This window comes from Chinchilla lanigera, unplaced genomic scaffold, assembly GCF_000276665.1.
Source record: "Chinchilla lanigera isolate Chin_1 unplaced genomic scaffold, ChiLan1.0 scaffold00004, whole genome shotgun sequence".
Lineage (NCBI taxonomy): Eukaryota > Metazoa > Chordata > Mammalia > Rodentia > Chinchillidae > Chinchilla > Chinchilla lanigera.
In genome coordinates, this window is record NW_004955405.1 from 19,402,659 (window position 1) to 19,423,443 (window position 20,785).

Here is a 20,785-nt window from a genome sequence, read left to right on the forward strand (position 1 = left end):
AATTTTAGAAGGAGATATCTAGCAGCAGTTTAGGGGAAAAACTGGAGAGATGTGGAAGATACCACCAGAATTGAATTCTAAGATTTGTAAGAGTCCTAGTTGGTATCCACTTTAACAGTTCCTCCTCCAACCCCCAGTGTGGTCATAAAAGTGTTTTGAATGTGAAGGTAGAAAGTTGAAAAGAGTTTCTTTTTTTTTCCTTTTGAGAACATCCTCCTCAACAGAATGATTTCACTGTGTGGTCTGGAATGGAGAAACACAAGCAACTGAGCACACAAATACTCAGGTGGCTTCAGCATCTAGAAATTCTTCTGCATATTGACAATAAAAACAGTATTTCCAGTTTGGTGTCTAATACTTTTACTTCCCAGCAGCATAATACCACTTTGGTCAGGTTGAACCACTGCACAGTTTTGCAGTTCTTTCAGAAAAATAATGAAAACAATTAGAAAGACACGATGGACATGCAATGATGAAAAAATGGTACAACTGCTTAATCCTTCCCCTTACATGTGAAATATCCTTGGTTCATCTCCACACTGTGTATTTATTATAAGCCCTTACAGCAGGGATTTTCTTTAAGTTTTTGTAGCACCAAATAGACACAGTGACTAGCAATAAATAATTCTGAAACTCACTGAAATATTTACGGCGTCAGAAATTTCCTGGATCATTCCTTTTTTCCATGTTTCTCACTTGAAGTATTCTTCATGAGAGTAAGCTGTAACGTAAGGTTGAGTTCTATTCCTGTTTTCACCACTGATGTGATATGAATAATAGTTTTCTAATATCTTCTGTATGCTACTTTATAATTTCAAAGTATTTTTTATATACAATGACTCATTTATTTTAATGACTTCTTCATTCTCATGGAGTAGTGTGCCCCAAAGCCACAGGTAACAACTAGGGATATGAGCTCTTGTGATTCCTCCTGCTAGCTGTGTGATCTTGGACAAGTCACTTAACATAGCTGTGCTTTAATTTTCTTGTGTATAAAATGGAACTGACTGCATAGGGTTTTAGAAGGGAGTCAATGAGATTGTCCGTGAAAGCACTTGGTGTAGTAGCTACATGTTAAGAACAATATGTACCAACCTCACTGGATTATAATTGTGCTTTGTGGATCAAATAAGCAGGAGTTTTGAGTGCTATGTCCAGAAAAGTGAGGGAGTCTTTCATGATTTCCATGGGGCAAAGAATTTTATTATTTCCAGAAGGTGTGAATGGGACTCAACGGACAGTAAACTCTAGTTAGGGCTAGAGTTCAGTGTGGAGAAGATTCTCATGAAAAGCTCCACGATAGTACTATGTCATTCTTCTTTCTCATTGTGTTTCCAGAACCTAACATGTACAGGCACACAAGAAATATTTGTTAAATGGATAAATATGTGGTAATGTTGAGTGGGGATATTATTTTTTAGGTCAAGTAAATTCTAGGAACCAAGTATAGAAAAGAATAATCCTTAAAACAAGGTTTAGGAATGGTGACTCCATGTGACTATGGATTCCTTAGAGAAATGCTAATAAATATTTAACAGGACACAAATCCTATGGTGGATGATGTGACTCTTCTTCCTTTTTACAATCTAAAACATAATGTTTTATAAAATTTAGAAATATGGCTCCACTTTTGTGGTTCCATTCCACATAATTCCTGCCAAATAATTCAAAGTGCTTTCAGAGAGAAACAGAAAGTTTTAACTCTATTTATCAACAAAATTTGAATTCCTGAACATGTTCCTTATTAAAGGTCCATGAGGCCCTGAAGCCTTCTGAAGTAATTTGATTCCAAATTCACATACCTAGAAAGTATGAAGAGTCAATTCTGATTCTAATGATAGTTAGAAATTACAGTGCCAATTGATATGATAATAAGCCAGTGAAATTATCAGAAGGCAAATGCATTTACTTCGTTATCCACCTCTTTAATCATGCATTCAACAAATATTCATTGAGTACCTGTATTGTGCTGAGTAATCAATATGGCTGTCACAGCCCCTTTTGTGTCATAGAGCTTGTGGCCTAGAGAGGGGACAAGAGCAGGGGGACTATTTCATGTTTTGGAATATCTTACTGTGTACTGGCCTCCACGAATCTTCAAAACCTTGATCTCTACTTTATAATGTTGTCTAATGCTGGTCTTAAAGTCTATGTGCAAGCACAACTATCTAAAAGATGATAAATTCAGGCATTAATCACACATCCACAAATATCTATAGATGTTTAAAGTAATGTAGACAAAATATCCTATGCCTTGGAGTCCTATATGTACAGCTGAATAAACTGAAATGAGATAAGATCACAGTTGAAAACTGCATTTGTAAATTGGTATAATTCACACCTAGCAAAGTTCTTCCCAGATAAGTCTCAAATCCTTAAAAGGCCCCTGAATGTTAGCTTTTGCAGTTAGATCTTAGCATTGTCTTAAAAGATAGTGGTAGTTCACATAACTAGAGAATTCCCTATTGATTACATGACTGAGGAAGCACAAAAGTCTGTTATTCTTTCCAAAGTCAATTGCAATTTAAACTCATTATCTCCCTGCAGATGTTCTATTCCATATGGCAAGAGAATCAAAATGTAAATGTAACAATGAAAAGGTTCAGGAATTCTATTACTGAGCTATGCTTTGTGTATCTGCTTTTAAAATCATAGCAGAAAGGAGTTTAGAAAAATCTATTCCACTGGTCACTAGCTTGATCAGGGGACAAAGTTCACCAAGATCTTTGATGAAAAGTCACAACAAATTTTCCCCCTAGCTTTTAATGCCTGATTTGTTTATTATATAAAGGGCTGAGCTTCAATAAAGAGTAGCCTTTTTTTCAAAATATGACATAGGGTATGTCAGTGGCTGTAATGTGATCATTAATAATAAAGAGTACGAGTACACATGATGATAATTGTTTTCTTTCCCTTTGACTTCTGTGAAACGTGAGAGAACCAGAAATGGCTTCTTTAAGTCTAGGGATGGTTACTTTTGCTTAAAAATTTAGGGGAAAGTTTACATTTGAACAAACTCAACTTTAGTAATTTGTATACAAGACCATATTGCCATTTCACTTTGACAAACAACCTGGAAAACATTTATCAGCACTGAACATTATGCAAAAGAAGCATAAAAGTACAAAACTTTTAGAAAGCAGAAATTTAAGGAATCTGCTCATTTGATAGTTGCTTCTGTAATACTGTAATAATATCAAATTGATGTGAAATCATATAAGTTTATATTCACTGAACATTTAACAACTAAACAAAAACATACTTACCTTAAGATCCAAATTAATACAGTGTATTGAAATGTATTGATGACTATTTTCTTGTTACAAGGGTGCAATGATTTCTTTTTATGAGAATCTTGTGGTACTGCCTGAATACCTCTAATATTTCTTTGATAAATAACTAAAATATATGTTTTATTACTTTTTTTTATAAAAATGAGAACTATCTTTCAAACTGAATAAAACCCATATTGTCTCCATTTATGCCTTATGTCATGCTTGTCTCTTTTATAAACCTATTTTACATAACATTCAGGGTCCTCACTGTCCCTACTTACATCTCCACCTCTCTCTAGTAAAATATGATTATGCTCTTAATGGTGGGAACTTGTCACAGCAAGACACTGACACACTCCTTAGATCCCTTGCTGTTTGTCTCCTGTAAGTAAAGCTCTATGCAGAGTGAAGACTTAATATTGACAATCACACTGGGCACCAGGGCAAAGTAATTCTGTTGGTTTTGTTATATTTTCTAAAAGATAGTCTCTCAGCTGTGTTTCATAAATTTCTGTTTTGGGGCAGACTATCTGAAATGTCAAAATTATTGTACATTGGCAAATGAATGGCTGCATTTGAGAAAAGGGAATATTCAAATATGTGCCTCTGTTGAATGTTTTATGTAGACTGATTAACTGGGCAATAATTTTTTTTCTCAGATAAATTTTGTGCTTTACGTATTTATTCATTACTTCCCATTAATTCCATAAATTAAAACCAGATTAAGTGCCCAGATTTACTGCAAGTAAAAACTTGTTATTTGTATACAAGGCTCTTAGCAGATCTTTCCAAAGATATTTTCTTCTCTATTTATTTATAGGAATGTGAAACAAAGTAAGTACTCTTTCCTTCTAGAGGAAAGCATTTGTCATTCACAAAATTGATATCACTGGTTTGCATATGTCCATTTTTGAAAGCCCAAAGCTTTGAAATGTCAAATAGACATCTATGACAGCATATCAGTGTATACAGAAAAGAGTTTAGATTCTCCAGAGTGTATCAATCAAAAATATAAAACAAGAAAAATTGAGAGAAGGAAGAGTGTATATATATACACACATATATATATATATACACACATGTGTATGTATATACACATGTGTATATATATACACATTTGTATGTATATATATAGTCAGTTCATGATGATTGGTCCTTTGCTAATATTTTCTTACCAGGAGCATAACTCTTGGTAAGGAAAGACTAAATTATAACAAATGTACTCTGATAATATATATTTTGTGGAATAAATATACATTATATTCTGTTAGGATTTACAATAATAGATGCAAGCAATATTTAAATTAAAAAAAGTATAGCACTGGGTTCCCACCCTTGCTTCTAATAAACTAAAAGTTGAGCTAAAAATGTCCCATTTTGTTAATGCATAAAAGTTCATGAAAACAAAAATTAAGAAGCCAATTGTTCCTAGAGTCTGAAAAGAAGATCTAGTATAGTAACTTTCCATTTTCAGGAGGAGACTGGATGCTGAATTTTCAATTCACTGGAATTCCAGTTCAGATAACTCAGAAATATGGGTTGTGGGACAGGTCAGGGGAGGGGCAAAGGATAGGTCTCAATCAAGTGGCAGCAACCTTGAACTGATGCAGTTTGAACTACAACCTAAGGAGGGGTTTGCTATTCTCTGGAAAAGCCACAGACCAGAGACTGACTTAGTTTTGGCCCCAGTGATCTATTTGAAAGTCACAGACTTTCTTCTTTTTATCCTGTTTCAGGCTGTAGACTGGAAAATCTCTCCCTCTACCCACTGGGAATTCCCACTGCGGTGGACCAAAGGTCTGTGTGTGTAAAGAGCGCATGAGCAGGGGGTGCGGGCCCGGAGAAAGGAGGTGTCGAGTTGCCTTGGTAAAGAATTTATACACCATGTGTTCACAGCTTCTTGACAGGTATAATTATTGGTATTGTCTTTTTCTATGTGCTGGGATTCTGAAGCACGATTTCAAATTTGTGACTATCAGATGTCTGATCAAGTAGCTTTTCCTCAAGGGCCTGAAAAAGGGAAGAACAGGGAAATCAGTGATTAGTATTCATTTATCAAGAGCACTATGCTAAAAATATCAGCAGAGCATGTTCTGTGTGAGAACAGCACAGATTATTTTGGGCACTGTCATTCATGCGTCATCTTCCACATATGAAAAAAATTACTTGATGTTTATAAAGGAAGTAGCTATCAAACAAAGCTAGGAAAGCCAGTTATTCCTCAATACGAAATAAAAAACACTAGTTTCCATTGTAGAACGTTTCTTTTCACCACTTCCAGATGATTCTACTTCTCTTCATAAAACATAAATAACATTTATATTATAACTGTCAGGGTACCTGGTAAGGTTTTATTTCAGTGAGTGCCAAAACCCACATATAAAACAGGCTTTAACAAAATCATTCTTGCTGTCTGCACACCAACACTCCAGCTGTTGTGTCTTCTAGAGGCAGGCTGTAAACCCCAGTACATGCTACAGAGAAGGCTGAAAATCATAAGTGAGGCCATTGTGCTTGGCAGGAATCATTTTCCAGGATATTATATAAAAGCATGTGTGCCATGGACATTTTAACCACTACACTACTATTATAGTCCTGCTACTACTACTATTACTGCTCTCACTACAACTTTCTTTTTCTTTTGCCAAAAGGAAGGAGACCAAGAAATGGAGAAGAGAGGCAAGGGAAGGAGCTAAAAGGACAAAAGATGTGTTATACACATGTACCAACTCTTCCCAGTGGATGGAATCATTATGTACTGCAAAATGTACCCAAAATTAAAATTTAAACAGCTAAGCTTATTGAGTCATTTCTTAATTGCCACATATTTTAGCAATGAAGGGTCTTTTTTTTAAAAAAAATAATCTTCACAACAAACTGTTTTGCTCAGTCTTTGATTGAATAGCTTCCTAAAGATCACTAAACTAATAAGTGACAGACACCTAGATATTGAGTTTTTAATTAATTAAAATTATCAGATAGTCACATTTCCCAAGGGAACAAGAGACTCAGATCTGGTGCATCTGATAAGACTCTTGGAGCTCTTTATCTGTCCAGAGGTGCAGTAGGCCTAAGAGATACAGCAACTGAATATCCAAAGTGTGAGTCACTGAAATACCCTCTGAGAAGAACCATCTGCACAAAATGTGCTCCTGGTTTCCCTCAGTACTATGATTAACAATTTAAGAGATTAACAGTTCATTCTGTTAAACAAAAAGCTCTTTCTATCCTTGTGTGAGTTACTTGGGTCAAATCACCTGGCCTGTTCTTACATGAGCCATTGCGGGAGGCAGAATAGTACCTCCCCATATCCTAAATGCAACCATGTCCTAATCTCCACAATTTGTGGATATGTCATATTATGTGTCAAAGAAAAGTTGAATTTGCAGATGAAATTGTGGCTGCTAACCATTTAAAGTTAAAATAGAAGTATTATTAGGGATGATCCAGTCACAACTATTGTAATGAAAAGAATGGGTCAAAGAAAAACATGTGCAAATGGATTAAAAATACTTTAAATAAAAATATGTATGACCCAGTAAAAGTAGTGCATAGAGGTAAATTTATAATGTTGAATACGTATGTTAAAAAAGAAGATTTATAATTAGTAACCTAAGCTTCCATTTTAGAAAACTAGAAAAAAAATTAAATACTAAGTAAGCAGAAGAAATAACAGAAATTAGTGGAGCAGAAATGAATGAAATTGAAAAGAAGAAATTAATACAGAAAATCAATGAAACCAAAAACTATTTCTTTGAAAGGATCCATAAAATTAATAAGCCTCCAGCAAGGCTAACACATAAAAAGAAAAAGAACACAAATTATTACTATCAGAAACCAGAGGTGACAGCACACCAACCCCAATGGACATTCTAAGGATAATAAAAGAATGCTATGTACAACCCTATATTAAAAAGTTTGATAAGCTGGATGAACTGGACTAATTCCTTAAAACAATCTGCAAAACTGCATATAAGAAGAAACAGATAATCTCATTAGGTCTATCTTTATAAAATAAATTGAATTGAAAATTAATAAATCTCCTAAAATAACCAGCTCAGATACAGAAAAAATTATAAAAATTCTCTACTCTTTATGAAGATAAAAGCCAGGGAAATATTTTCAAATTCATTCTACATGGCCAGAATTACCCTAAAAAAGCAATGAGATAAACACAAGAAAATAAATGCACAGGCTAATATTTTTTATCAACAAAGATAATAAGAATTCTCAACAAAATATTAACAAATCAAATTCAATACTGTACATGAAATTTAATGACCTTAATGTCCATCCAGAAGATGCTGGTGAAACTATTGTATAACTATATATGAAACTCTACATAGTTATTTCAAATGTAGACCTAACTTATTAGTATGAACAATATTATTTGTTCAATTTTAATAATTGAGTTAATTTTTGCCATATGAAGCATAAGTTCATATAAAACAAATTCTTTTTCTATCTAAATACTATATTGCATTGGCAGAAAGGATAATGAGGCAAAGAATTCAGTCTCTAAAAGCAGGAAAAGGCAAGAAAATGAATTTTCCCCTATAGCTTCCTCAACTCCAGGGAGACATTGTGGCACTTTTGTTTTTAAAAATTCCCAGATAATAATTTTTGAAATTTTTATTTTTAATTGACAATAATTACATGTATTTATGGGGCACAATATGATGTTTTGATGTATGTTTATACTGTGGGATCATTAAACTAGAATAATTAACAAATCTGTCACCTCACATACTTCTATATTTTTGTGTGGTGAGAATATTGAAAATCTACTCTTTTAGTGATTTTGAAATATACAAAGCATAACTACATATTATAGTCACCATTCTGTGAATAGATCATTAAAGCTGATTCCTGCTGTCGAAGTGAAATTTTATGGGTCAAGATTGTGTGCACTGCAAATACTGTCCTGACAGGTGCAAATATAAGTTTCATATTTACATGAATAGAATTTTACCGTACCTTGTGCAAAAGAACAAAAGAAAACACAGTTTATGAATGTCTTTTGCTAAAAATGTTAGTCTTTGGTAAGGAAATGATGGGAAATTTTTGAGGTGACTTAATGAAGACTGATGGAAAGGAGAAATGAAACTGAGTAATGGCCCAGCAAACATTTCTGACCGAATTGAATACTTCCAAAGATAACTACATGAGCACACGTTGAAAGCTCTTAGTAAGACCTCAGAAATTTGAATGGCAAAATATGTCTTTTGAAACACTTCTGAACAATTCTACTTAGCATCAATATTTTAAATCAATGAAAAGAGTTGTTTTAAATCTAATTTTCAATATGGAAGAAAGAACAGTATTGCTAGAAAGTGTGCTGGTATTTGGTAAGAATAATGAACTGTCGTTATTATCCAAAAGACCTCTGAAAAGATCTTGGAAGTATAAATAGTTAAGAGAAGGCTGTGGACAAATAGTACTCCATCTCAACTACAGCATCCTAATCAGAGTTACAGTACCAGTTGCTCAGACTGCTCTATATTAATCTTCTACTTGGTCTTTGGTTCCACTCTTAGCCAGTAATAATCCACTCTTACAGCAGCTAGAATGAACTACTCATACATAAAATGGATCTTGTTACTCTTTTGATTAAAAATCTTTCATATCTTCCACTGCAATAAAACCTAATTTTCTAATTTCAGCTCTCTATGATCTGGCCCATCACCCATCTCATTGGCCTTATATTCCTTTGCTCACTCATCAGTCTCTAGCAATCCAGGTTTTCTTTCTGTCCTTCAAACAACATGTACCTCCTGCACTACTGCACTGCTACTTCCTCCTCTTATTCTTTGCATGGCTTCTTGTCATTCAGTTTTATTTAAATCTTACTTCCTTTGAGGGGTCTTGCTGACAACTTAGTCTAAAGTCACAAGCTAGCCGATCTCTACTTGCACTCTTAAGTCTGCAAACAAGTGGTCCTAGTAAGGTATTTGTTACTTTATTTTTTTTTACTAATTATCTCCTTGTTATGGTTTGTGTCTGCATGTCTTCCCAAATCCTCATGCAGTCCTGAGTTGGGCCCCTAGATTTATGATTGATCCATAGTCCAATGCTGGGATTATGGGTGTGAGTGCTACACCTGCCCTTGGGGCAGATAGTTTGCATATGTAAGGGAGAGAAAGAGGCTGCTTGCTGCCTCTCCTACATTTTGCTCTGGTTGTGGCTTTTGCTGTCTTCCACCAGTTGCCTCTGCCATGTGCCAGCCTGCCTTGGAGCCAGCTGAGTATGGACTGAAACCTCTACAGACTGTGAGCTAAATAAAAGTCTCCTTCCTTAATTCTAGGTGTCTGGTATTTTGTCTCAGCAATGAGAGAAAAGTAACCAAGACACTCCTCCAACCGATCTGTAGGCATCATGACAGCAAGGACTTTTCTTTGCTCCTGCTGTATGTGCAGCTCACTGAATAATGGCTGGCTCATAACAGTGCCAACTAAGTATCTGTTGTTCAATAAATATACTTTTTAGATGGAATATAATTTCCAATGAAGATACAAATATAGTACATAGAATAAAACTAAGTGGCTCTGAAAGACAGAACATTGCATTTCCAGGAGTGTCAGAGGACACATCCTGTACTCTCGGTTTGTTTTTCTTATGTGGCTTCTTTTTTTCACCAGCATCACAAAAAATCAACAGCTTCATGATATATCTAATGTTTCTGGTTGTGCACAGAGCAATCTGATATGAATAACTTAAAAATCACCATCACACATAATTACCATTTTGTCAGAAAACCACTGAGCCTCATCTCAAATACACCCTTGCAGACACCACAGTGTAAAAGTATCTAATGGTAGGAGCTGTCTTTTCCACAGAAGAGCAAGGAAAGTTTATATAACTTTAGAACATCTGACTTTGAGAGTACACCTGGCAGAGTAACAAGAAAAATACTTCTGTGCTACTTTTAAGTGTGGTTATGAGGAATCCACAGACACTACTGCAGCTTCAGATTGTTTTTCCAAAAACATGGGATTTTACTGATAGTTTCCTTAAAAGATTGAATATGAGACGATGAGGCAGAAAGTGTGTTACGAGCCTTGCACATGCTATAGGCACTTCACACATGGTGCTTTTTGCTATTAATATTTTTTCTTAAATTTTCTTGAACGTACAAAGCAAACCTTGATTTAGCATTCTTTGTCACACAGGGGAATTTAGAACATGGCAGGAGGAACTTGAGACATATTTTAAATTAGTAGCTAAAAGAACTTTAAGGTCTCTCAGATTATAGGCACTGGCAGGTGTCTACTTTGTTCTTTCAGATGAAACAATTTTTTTAATAAACTATATCTTAGAATTCTAAGAGAGATCTGTGCAAGTTGAGTACCATAAGGTTGTGCAGTTTGTGCACTGCATAAAGACCACTGGTTAAACCTTGAGTGGTGACAAGAATCCAGCTCACACTCCTCTCATGTGGATCTGGGTGAGTATAGAGGCTGTATTTTTGCAATTTGTATTTGTATAAGGGCATCCTAGAACTTATTTGCTTCCTCCAAAGTGTATTATTTTCCAAAATATTTTACATTTGTGGATAGTACAGCTGCACGAGACATAGATATTACCTTATTAACCTGGTGTGGTGCTGCGTGCCTGTAATTCCAGCACTCAGGAGGCTAAGGCAGAAGGATCACCATAAGTTCAAGGCCAGCCTGAACTACATAGCAAGACCCTGTCTTCCCACCACCCCCACTAAAAGGAGATTATTACCCTGTTTACATTTTTTAGATCATGGAATTTTCCTGATTGATTTAATTTGTGCATTAAATATAATGATTTTGTTTCAGATAAGAAATGATGTTTTTCAGAATAGCAAACGTACTTATAGAAAGGACTTTGCTTATGCAGAATAAGGATCTTCTCACCTATGACATGTGGTTTTGTTGTGTTTGTTGCTGTTGTTGCTGTTGCTGCTGCTGAATGAGCAATTGCTGCTGCTGTCGACGCCGGGCTGTCCGTAGCTTTTCAAAGCGAGCCTCCATTTCTTCCAGGACTTTTGGGGTGTATCTGACCACCAGCTTGACACTGTCCTTAGCAGCCTTGAGTAATTCCACAGCTTTCTCATGGTGTTCTCCTTCCACACTCTGAAAAGACAAGGCCATTTTCTGAAGCAGAGAGTGTCAATGTTCTCTTCCCCAAGAGACAATCTGAAATTAGTACCCTACTGAAAATCCAAAGTTTGAAAGTTCAAGAAGGTAAGGTAAATGGGATATAATACTATCACCATTCTTGCTTAGTTTTTTATTTTTTTTTGTTTTTCTCCGGTACTGGGAACTGAACTCACGACCTTGTGCTTGCCAGGCAGGCGCTTTGCCGCTGAGCTAAATCCCCAGCCCCACCATTCTTGCTTAGTATGTTTTAGGTAAACTGTATATGGCATTGGGGTACAGAATGGATTAGATGGGGGTTCAAGTTAGGATGAAAAATAAGGAATGATTATGATAACACTTAGAATTTCTAAATTTTATCTGGGTGAGTAAAGTATGAGTTAAGAAAATTTTGGAAAAGAAACCCCAAAATATTAATAAAGGTGGAATTTTCCTATCAGACATTAAAATTTATTAATAATCTACAATGATTAAAATAGTCCTTACAGGTAATGAGGTAGTAGAGCACAGCAGAATCCATAAGGGGATCATATTTAAAATTTTAATATATGATAGATGTGCAAGTTAGACAAAAGAGGAAGATTATTACCACACTATGCTGGAACAAATAATAAGTAAATGACACAAAATAATAGAGATCCCAGTCATACTGTAAGCTAAGTATAACGTGTTGATTGAACATTTTAATGTAAAGTAAGAGCATAAAGTAAAACAAAAATGAATGTTTGTCATCTTGCAATGGAAAAGAAGTTCTGAAATGTAAGAATCACAAAATAAGATTCCTTAATTTTATGTTTCGATATCATAAATACTTTAAGGGGGCAAATAATAATTCAGACAGATACTTGAAATTTATGGGTCAACTTATTAACATTTTCTATATGCCATTCTTATAAGTCAATGAACATCTAACCAAAATGAGCAAATGAATTGTTCAAGTAATGGGCAAATCATTATAAAAACACAAATGGTCTATAGGGAAATGATCAGTCTCCCTAATAATCTAGTAAATATAAATCAACACAAATATTCCATTTTCAATTTAAAATGGTAAATATATACATGGTATAGAGAAATGACACTCACAAATTGCTAATAAAATGTCAGTATCCTTATGTATTGAATAAACCATTTATAATGAAAATTTTATTTTCATAGAAATTTATTAAGGATAACATCACATATGCATACATACATATAAGTAGGACATAAAGCAAAAAATGGATCAGTTTTTGTGTTTTTGAGTTTCAAAATAGTCTCTTGAATGTCAGAGCTTGTAATGGTTGGGAAAGCTATCTTTACTCCAACTGAAAGCTACTTCTTATCGAACCCTCTACAGATTCTTTTGGTTGGGATGAGTAAGAAAGCAAAAGGGAAGAAAGCTGTAATCAGACTTTACAGGGTCCTACCCCTCTCAGCGTATTTCTAGGGTAGATGATATGACCTAATAAGGCCTTTTACTTTGGCTTTTTTCTTTTTTCTTTCACCTCCCTTCTTCTTTTCCTCTCTCCCCCTCCCTCCCTCCCTCTCCCTTTCTTCCTTCCTTTCTTTCTTCCTTCCTTTCTTTCTTCCTTCCTTCCCTCCTTCCTTCCTTCTTTCTCCCTTCTCCCTTTTTCCTTCTTTCTTTCTCTCTTTTCTCTACTGGAGATTTAAACCAGGGCCTTTGTACTGAACTACATCTCCAGCCCTTTTTCTCTTTTTTTATTTTGAGACAGGGTCTTGCTAAGTTGCTAAATTGCCCAGGCTGTGCTTGAGCTTTCCATCCTCTTGCCTCAGCCTCCCAGAGTGCTGCAATCACAGGTGCGTGCCATTATGTGAAGCAATAATGCCATTCATAAAGCCTTTTAGCCCAGCTTCTTAGGTAAAGTCCAGAGATGAAATGACTGTGTGATGTGGTAGTTAGGACCCGAGATGGGCTTAAAGATTATCAGAAGTACCCTCAGTTGGTTCAGATTACATTCTGGTATCCCATTCAGAAATGGATATTAAATTGAGCTTCAGGAAAATTAAATAGGCTCTATATCAAGCCTACTTCTTCAATTATAACAAGTTGTTTAATTTCTGCTACTGTATAGATTTACACATTTAAAGAATAACTTCCAGTTGTATCACTTGCCTCAGAAAGACGGGTGTTGCCTGAGGGAAAAGTTTGAAGTTAGCAAGAAGTTGTCTTTGATACTTGTAAGAGCAGCACTTGTCACTTGTTTGAATCCGAGCAGATAATGGGAGTTTAAGAAATAGCCATGGTGAGCCCTGAAGGAAATTTATATAACCAATCCATTAAGTCTGGATTTAATTTTATAAATAGCTTTAGATACAGTTAATTTTTGTCTGTGGTTGAAGCCTAGGAAAATGCGCTGGTTCACTGATTAATTCATTCTTTTAATTATTCATTCAACCATTGACATAGTCACTCAGAAGACTTTTATTAAGTATTTATTAGTTACATTCTGCTAAATTCCTTGGAAGACCATGAAAGATAGGGAAACTTTGACCGTAGTGTGCACTATAAACCCAGTTTTCAGTATGCTTGTAAACTGAGTCCCCAGATGATTTGTAACTAGGTGGAGTTTTCCTTTTAAGGAAAAACTCAGTGATTCAGTTGCCCATGTCCTTCTCTTAATTTCTAATATTAAATTTATATGTTTCAATAACAATGACTCGCCTGTTTTCTAGGTCAGTTGATTTGTCTCTGGACTTCTTTTTGGCTTTTGTACTGTTTAACAGAGTTGGAGATTCTAGGCCAGACCTTGAGAGGCCCATTGTCCTGGTTAAGACACTGCATCTGCAGTTCAGTGCCCATGGAAGGGCTGGGGCCCTGAGGCAGCGGCTCTGCAGGAAGGGGTGAAGGGCTGCCAGCAATGCCGCTGTCAGGCTTCACTGTTAGCCTTGTGGGACTATTAAGGTCCTCCTCTCCCACCCTAGCTGTGTATTTACACACAGTTAGCAGTTAAAAACAAAACAAACGAACAAACAAAATGGCCTGTTTGAATTTCGAACCCAAGATTTTTGCCTTTACGTTTCATCTCTGGTTTAGACAGTAACTCAGATGCTCTTTCTTTCAGGCTCACTGTAAACAATAGTCTCTTGGTTTGAATCCCTATCAGGGTATAGAATTATTCTTTATTGGAAATTTGGGATGCATCCTATATTTTTGTTTCTATTACTGGAAATACTATATTAAAATAAAAGAAACTGCATAATTAAGCAACATAATGGAAACTAAGGAGTGCATTTTAGAACAATATTTGGAGTAATACAGTGGACCCTTGATTTACAAACTCAGTTCATCTTTAAGTGCTGCTTGTAATTCAAGTCGGTTGTAAGTCAAGACTGTTTTTCCCATAAGAAATAATGGAAATCCCATAATGCATTCTGAACCTCCCAAAGCACTCCTTAACTAACATTTGCGTAGTAAAAAAGGGTTGCAAAATGTTATAGTCAGGGTTTGCAAGGAAATATATTTAATATAGGACACATAATTTATAGGATTATTTTATAATATTTACCCAAAAAGTCACATGGAGAAGAATGCACTAAGCTGAGGGCTTAGATTCCATGCCAGTGTTCTCTACAAGTTCAGCTAAAGGCCTAGAGTCCATGACAATGTCTCATGCAAGTCTGGATCAAGGATCCACACTGGGAAGGCCCAAAGGCCAGTGGTGGAAGTTAGAAAGTCTGTGCCAATGGGATGAAGGATCTGTGCTAGCAGGCTGAGGGATCTGCACTGGAGCCAAGCAGTGATGCTCCAGTTAAAGACCAAATCTCTCCTGAGGAGAATTATAGCCATCCTCAGTAACAGTGAAGACCTGAGCTCCTCTGATGCTGAGAACAGTTGAGCTCATATCAAGAAAACCAGTATGACAAGCTTCTCCAGGAGAATCCACAATATACCATCTTCCCCTCCAGTTCTCTTTTAATGCTGTTGAAAACAATCCTCAGGTGGGTTTTCCACACCTAGAACCATGTTGACTCAGTTCATCTGGGTGTTACAAGTTACCATTAGTTAATCCATTATATATATGTGTGTGATTGATCAGAAACACCAATAATTTTCCTACTCTATTCACCAAAAAGTTATAAAATGTGCCAGTTTACCAAAAACAATTTCATACTGTACTCACCAGTCAAATTGGTATCTTTGCAAGAAGGGAGGATGATATCGAAGGTGTTTTTTCTTTGGAAGGAGAGTCCCCCTCCATGAGAATGACATGGATCAGGCTCTCTGATGTCCTTTCTCTCCTTGGGAGAGTCTGTAGCCCACTATATCCTGCATTTGGATCACCAGATTGCAACCTTTTCAGAACCAAAAACTGGCCTAAGGTTGTCTGTTTCTGTCTTTTCTTTAATGCTGTTCTGTAGTATGACATAACATTATCATTAAGCAAGTGAATGCAAGGACTGTTTTATTTCTCTGAGTGGGTCTTCTCTACAAATGTTTGTAGCTCTGTTCATTTTTTCAGGATTTCCTTTATTTCAGCAGAAGAATATTGCTGCACTGATTGCTGGTACTACCTCTGCTCTTAAGGAAACTCAGCTGCTATTCTCTGTTGCTCAACCAGAAGTTGCTAAAGCTCCTCTGTAGACAATTCCTCTGAATGTTCTTCTACCAGTTCCTCAGCATCACTGATGTCTACCTATGGGCTCTGCTACAGTGACAAAGTCACCAGCCACAGGGTCAATTGAAGGCTCAGACTCTCTACATAGCCTTCTAAGTCTCTTTCCTGTACAATTTTAGGCCATACTTTCTTCCAGGCAGTTCTCAGTGTCCTTAGAGAGACATTGGCCCAGAATTTCTCAATTAACCCACACAGAAAAGTATGTTGTAATGTTCCTTCCAGAACTCTTTAAGAGTGATGTCTGTATCTGAGACCATCTGGAAGCACTTCAGGAAGAGTTTCTTGGTGGGTAGCTTTCTAAAGTTAGCTATAGTATAACCTGCTGGCTCATAAGCTGCAGTAGAGTTGTATTATGTGGAAGGAACTCAACTAAGCGCAACAGAAATTCGTCAGCCAATTCTTCTTCCAAGTATCATGGGTGAGCAGCAGCATTGTCCATGATGATGAAAGCCTTCAGTGGTAACCATTTGTCCTCTAGATATTGCTTAACAGTAGGACAGAAAGCTTCCCTGATTGACTCAAGAAAAAGCACTCTTGTTACCCAGGCTTTTGCGTTAGATCTCCACATGAACCCCAGCCTATTTTTCATGACTTTATGTTTTCTGAATACCCTCAGAGTCTCACAGAGATAAACTAAAAGAGGCTTTGTTTTGAGGTCACCACTTGCATTGGCACATAGCAATAAGGTTAGTCTATCCTTCATAAACTTGTGGCCTGGCATTTTCTTCTTTTCCTAGGTATATATGTTCACCTGGGTATTTTCTTCCAAGAAAGGCCAGTCTCATCACAGTTGAAAACTTGATGAGAGCAAAAGCCATTTCTCTGGATCATTGTTTGAAGTGGGATATGTAAGTTTCAGCAGTCCATTTATCAGCACTGGTTGCTCATAGCATAACTATGTGTAGTTATGCTATGAACCCGTTTTCACCTTAAAACTGTGAAATCACCCTATACTGGCACAAAATGTTTCACCATTATCACTTGTTGATGGATTGTCCTTTACAAGATCTGCATTTTAGCCCTAGTTTTCTCACAAATTATAGACTCAGGCTATAATCTGCCATTTGCCTTTCATTTACCCACAACTGATAGCTTATAGCTTTTCTACCTCATTTAACACCATTGATCAGGAATTACTAATTTGTGCAACACCTTTAGCAACACTTATGTTCTTTATACAAATCTTTTCTCTGTAAGATTGTCAAGATGGTAGATGTCAAAATACTGTGCATATTAGTGAGACTGGCCACATGAATGCCACCCTCACATTTCTCCACAATTTCCTTTTTTAAAATTGTCAGTGATTTCCTTCCCTTCCCTTCCTTCCTTAGCTTTTTTTCCTAGCTTTTTGGTAGCCATTTTGATAGCAGTAATCACAGCAATTATTTAAAGCACTGACTGAAATCACAACCAAAAAACACAGACATCTGGGGTCAGACTGACACTTATATATGCTTACATTTGCTTTCCTCGCATTGAGGGTCTATCCTTACAATCATATAAGCGGCCAGTATTAGGATCATAACTCAAGACTTCTGTGGTAAGTTAAACCTAAAGTCCACTTGTAACCCTGGTTATAACCTGCAGGTCCACTGTACAAGCATACTTGTAGAATCTACTACTTCAAATACTCCTTAATAAAGTTTCTAAATATAGTCAAAAGATGTCTGAAATCTTGTCTCCAGGATTGTTCTGGATGACCTTCTTTTTCCACTGGCTTTGTCTAATTTATAATTTTCAGGACATATTCTTTTCTCCTTGTTATTTATTTATCACTTTAGTCCCATAATGTAACCTTTTAATAGAATAGTTTGTTCTCTCCTCTTTTTTTCTCTTATTAAGGTAAGAATGAAAAGCAAGATTTTAAAAGGCCAAAAAAATCTGCTCATTTAGAGTGAGAATATTGATCTGCCAAAACTTAACACTACGTATTTCTTGAGTCCTGAATGAATCAAGGATTTATTCTTGAACTTTACTTAGTCTCTTAATCTTATTTAAAGTTTACCTTATTTCTTGCTAAATATTAGAATGTTTAAAAATGTGTTAAATTATTTATAAATACTTAAACTGTTTATCCAAACGATATCTATCTACCTGTCTATCTATCTGCCTTAATTAAGAATTGTTCCTTATAACAATAAGCTCAAATGTGGCTAATCACTGAAAATTTCAACAACATTCCACACCAGATGAGGATGAGGCTTTTATGTGATTTGAGGAGACCTAGAAATGCTTCCAAATTTAAAGATTACCTCTACTTAAACCTGAAGTGCTATGCTTTTAGGTTGAAGTTCCTTGCTTTAAAGAGTTTATTGTACTTATTGTAATTGGAGAAAGTAGTCAGTGTTAATAAATTTAACAGGAGGCTTTCCAGTGGACATCTGGTGAAAGCTGGGATTCTGTTTAGGTGAGGGATGATGAAGAAGCCATGAGTGTAGACCAAGTACCAAGAATATATTTTGACCAAAGTGCGGCCCTAACAGAAAAGAAACCTTGGCTGGATGTGGTGGCACACACCTATAATCCCAGCACTTGGGAGGCAGAGGTTGAAAGTTTTCTGGGAATTTGAGGCTAGCATGGGCTACATAGTGAGTTGAAGGTCAACCTGAACTACAGAGTAAGACTGTCTCAGACAAAACACAACAAAACAAAACCACCCCCACCACCCCCACCAACAGTAACAAACCCCAAACAATCTTTAAAGAGAAACTTCACATAGGCTACATTTGTGCCTAACTTAGCCCTGAGCATTCATGGAAATGGATAAAAGCACACCAGAAATAGAATGAAATTTCCATTCTGAAAACACTTCTGGTATTAAATATTTTTTTGAAAATACATATGAAAATCAGTATGGGAAAGAGAGTTCCAACACTTTTATTACTATTTTTAAAACTTATAAATACAAATTAGTGAAATACTAAACTTACACAAAAACCCAAGAACTGATGTATGATATTAACATACAAAAGGAATATATTTTCTTTCAGAAAGTTAGAAAAAAAATAGTAGATAATCAGGTGCACACTTGTTTAATCAGCAAGTTCATGTGGTACTAAATCCTAGAAAATGTTCAACTTAGGTCATTTGGTGGAAATTTAGCTTATCAGTAAATGAACCAACCTCTAAACATGCCTACATTCTGGTATTTCAATAGGTTTGCTGTTTCCACACATTGTGAGCTACCAAGATGTTTACTATTTCTGGACAGTTCAATTTCTTTGTTGATTGGACATCCTTTGTAATAACTTAGATTGCTCTTCATGCAAAAATTTGCATATGATATGTGCCCCTGCATTTCTCCCATGGAGGGGCAGTTATATTTCAACCCTGACTAGACCTTAGACAGAAGAACTCCTGCCCTGGAAAGGAGTCTCACTGTCTATCGACTATCAATTGCCAAAAAGCCCACCAATCAAGTCTTTATGCAGGTTTCCCTTTGTGGAGAGTATTATCAACATGATTGTTTGCTGATAGGTAAGTTGCTTGAATATTATTGGACAACTAGGGTTTAGCTATAACCTTTAGTTATTCTGGGCACATTCCAAGCCAGGCTTATGTGCAGTCTGCTAAGTGACATCAATCATTTCTTTGGATTAAGGTCCAGATTATTTTATCAACAGGTAATGGATATACGGGGCTGGGGATTTAGCTCAGAGGCAAAGCGCCTGCCTGGCAAGTGCAAGGTCGTGAGTTCGGTTCCCAGTACCGGAGAAAAACCAAAAACCAAAAAACAAAAAAACCCAAAAAACAAGTAATGGATATTAAGGGTATTAGGTTATAATATCTTAGTGTAAGTAAGTACTTCAGCAACTCAGAACATTATACCTGAAAAAGCCCTTAGAAATAAACTCATTTATCTTCTTTTGTTTTAATTCATAAAGAAACAGATTAGGAGTGGCTGGGACATAACCAATTCTATACATTTGCTACTTTCAGGAGGGGATTAGAACTCGACTAATGATTGTGCTTTCAACAACCCCATACTACTTTTTTTTTTTTTTTTTTTTTTTTTTTGGTTTTTCTCCGGTACCGGGAACCGAACTCATGACCTTGCGCTTGCCAGGCAGGCGCTTTTTGCCACTGAGCTAAATCCCCAGCCCCTACCCCATACTACTTTGCTAGGTTAACTAATTCAGAAATAGAACACAGGGCAGGTCAGTTTTTGTGTGATGTGAAATGTACATATGGATGTATATATATGTGTATGAATATTCTAATGTTTATTGAACACTTCTTTAAAGCAAGCCTAGATGTTTTATGTGTGTTATAAATAATACGATAAATGTCTAAGAAAGGTTAAGAAAACAAACAGACTAAGAAATTTGCCCTAGGTCCCCAGGTTGTGAGTAGAAAATGTTGACCTGAATTGAGATCTTCCTTTTGCCAGAAATATTTACCAATCCCTTGCCTAAAACGAAATAATTAGAAAAAATTAACTACCATATAGGTGGCTTTCTGCATTTATGAAGATTTCTTTGACCAGCAGTTTTGAGAGTTGGATGTACACAGAACTGCGCCGGAGAACCTAGGCTGTTCCTAGATTTATCATATTACTGCCACAACAATGAAACCTAGGAATATGTATAAAACTCTGATCCAGCCAGCCAGTCACCAATGTGCAAATCTTGTGCTTAGACATCCTTCAAGGCCAGAGAGTCACTAACCCAAACAGTAAACGCTATCTCAACATGCCTCTGCTCTGTTACGCAGGGAAAATGTTGGTTATATGAGGGAAATCTTACCATTTTTCCTTAGTGTAAGA

The 20,785-nt window shown here is 36.1% G+C and overlaps 1 protein-coding gene across 4 annotated transcripts in view; it reads right to left on the reverse strand.

Annotated features, from left to right (window-relative positions):
• Positions 1–343: 343 nt before the first annotated feature.
• The window catches only part of Lin7a (lin-7 homolog A (C. elegans)), a 145,715-nt gene continuing 125,273 nt past the window's right edge, over positions 344–20,785 (reverse strand). For all 4 annotated transcript variants that reach the window (XM_005374368.2, XM_005374369.2, XM_013517946.1 and 1 more), the window contains 2 exons: positions 11,159–11,377; positions 344–5,285 (listed from right to left, as the gene is read on the reverse strand). In XM_005374368.2, coding sequence (XP_005374425.1) covers positions 11,159–11,377 — 219 coding nt within the window. In that variant the 3' untranslated portion in view covers positions 344–5,285. The remainder of the gene's footprint in view (positions 5,286–11,158; positions 11,378–20,785) is intronic.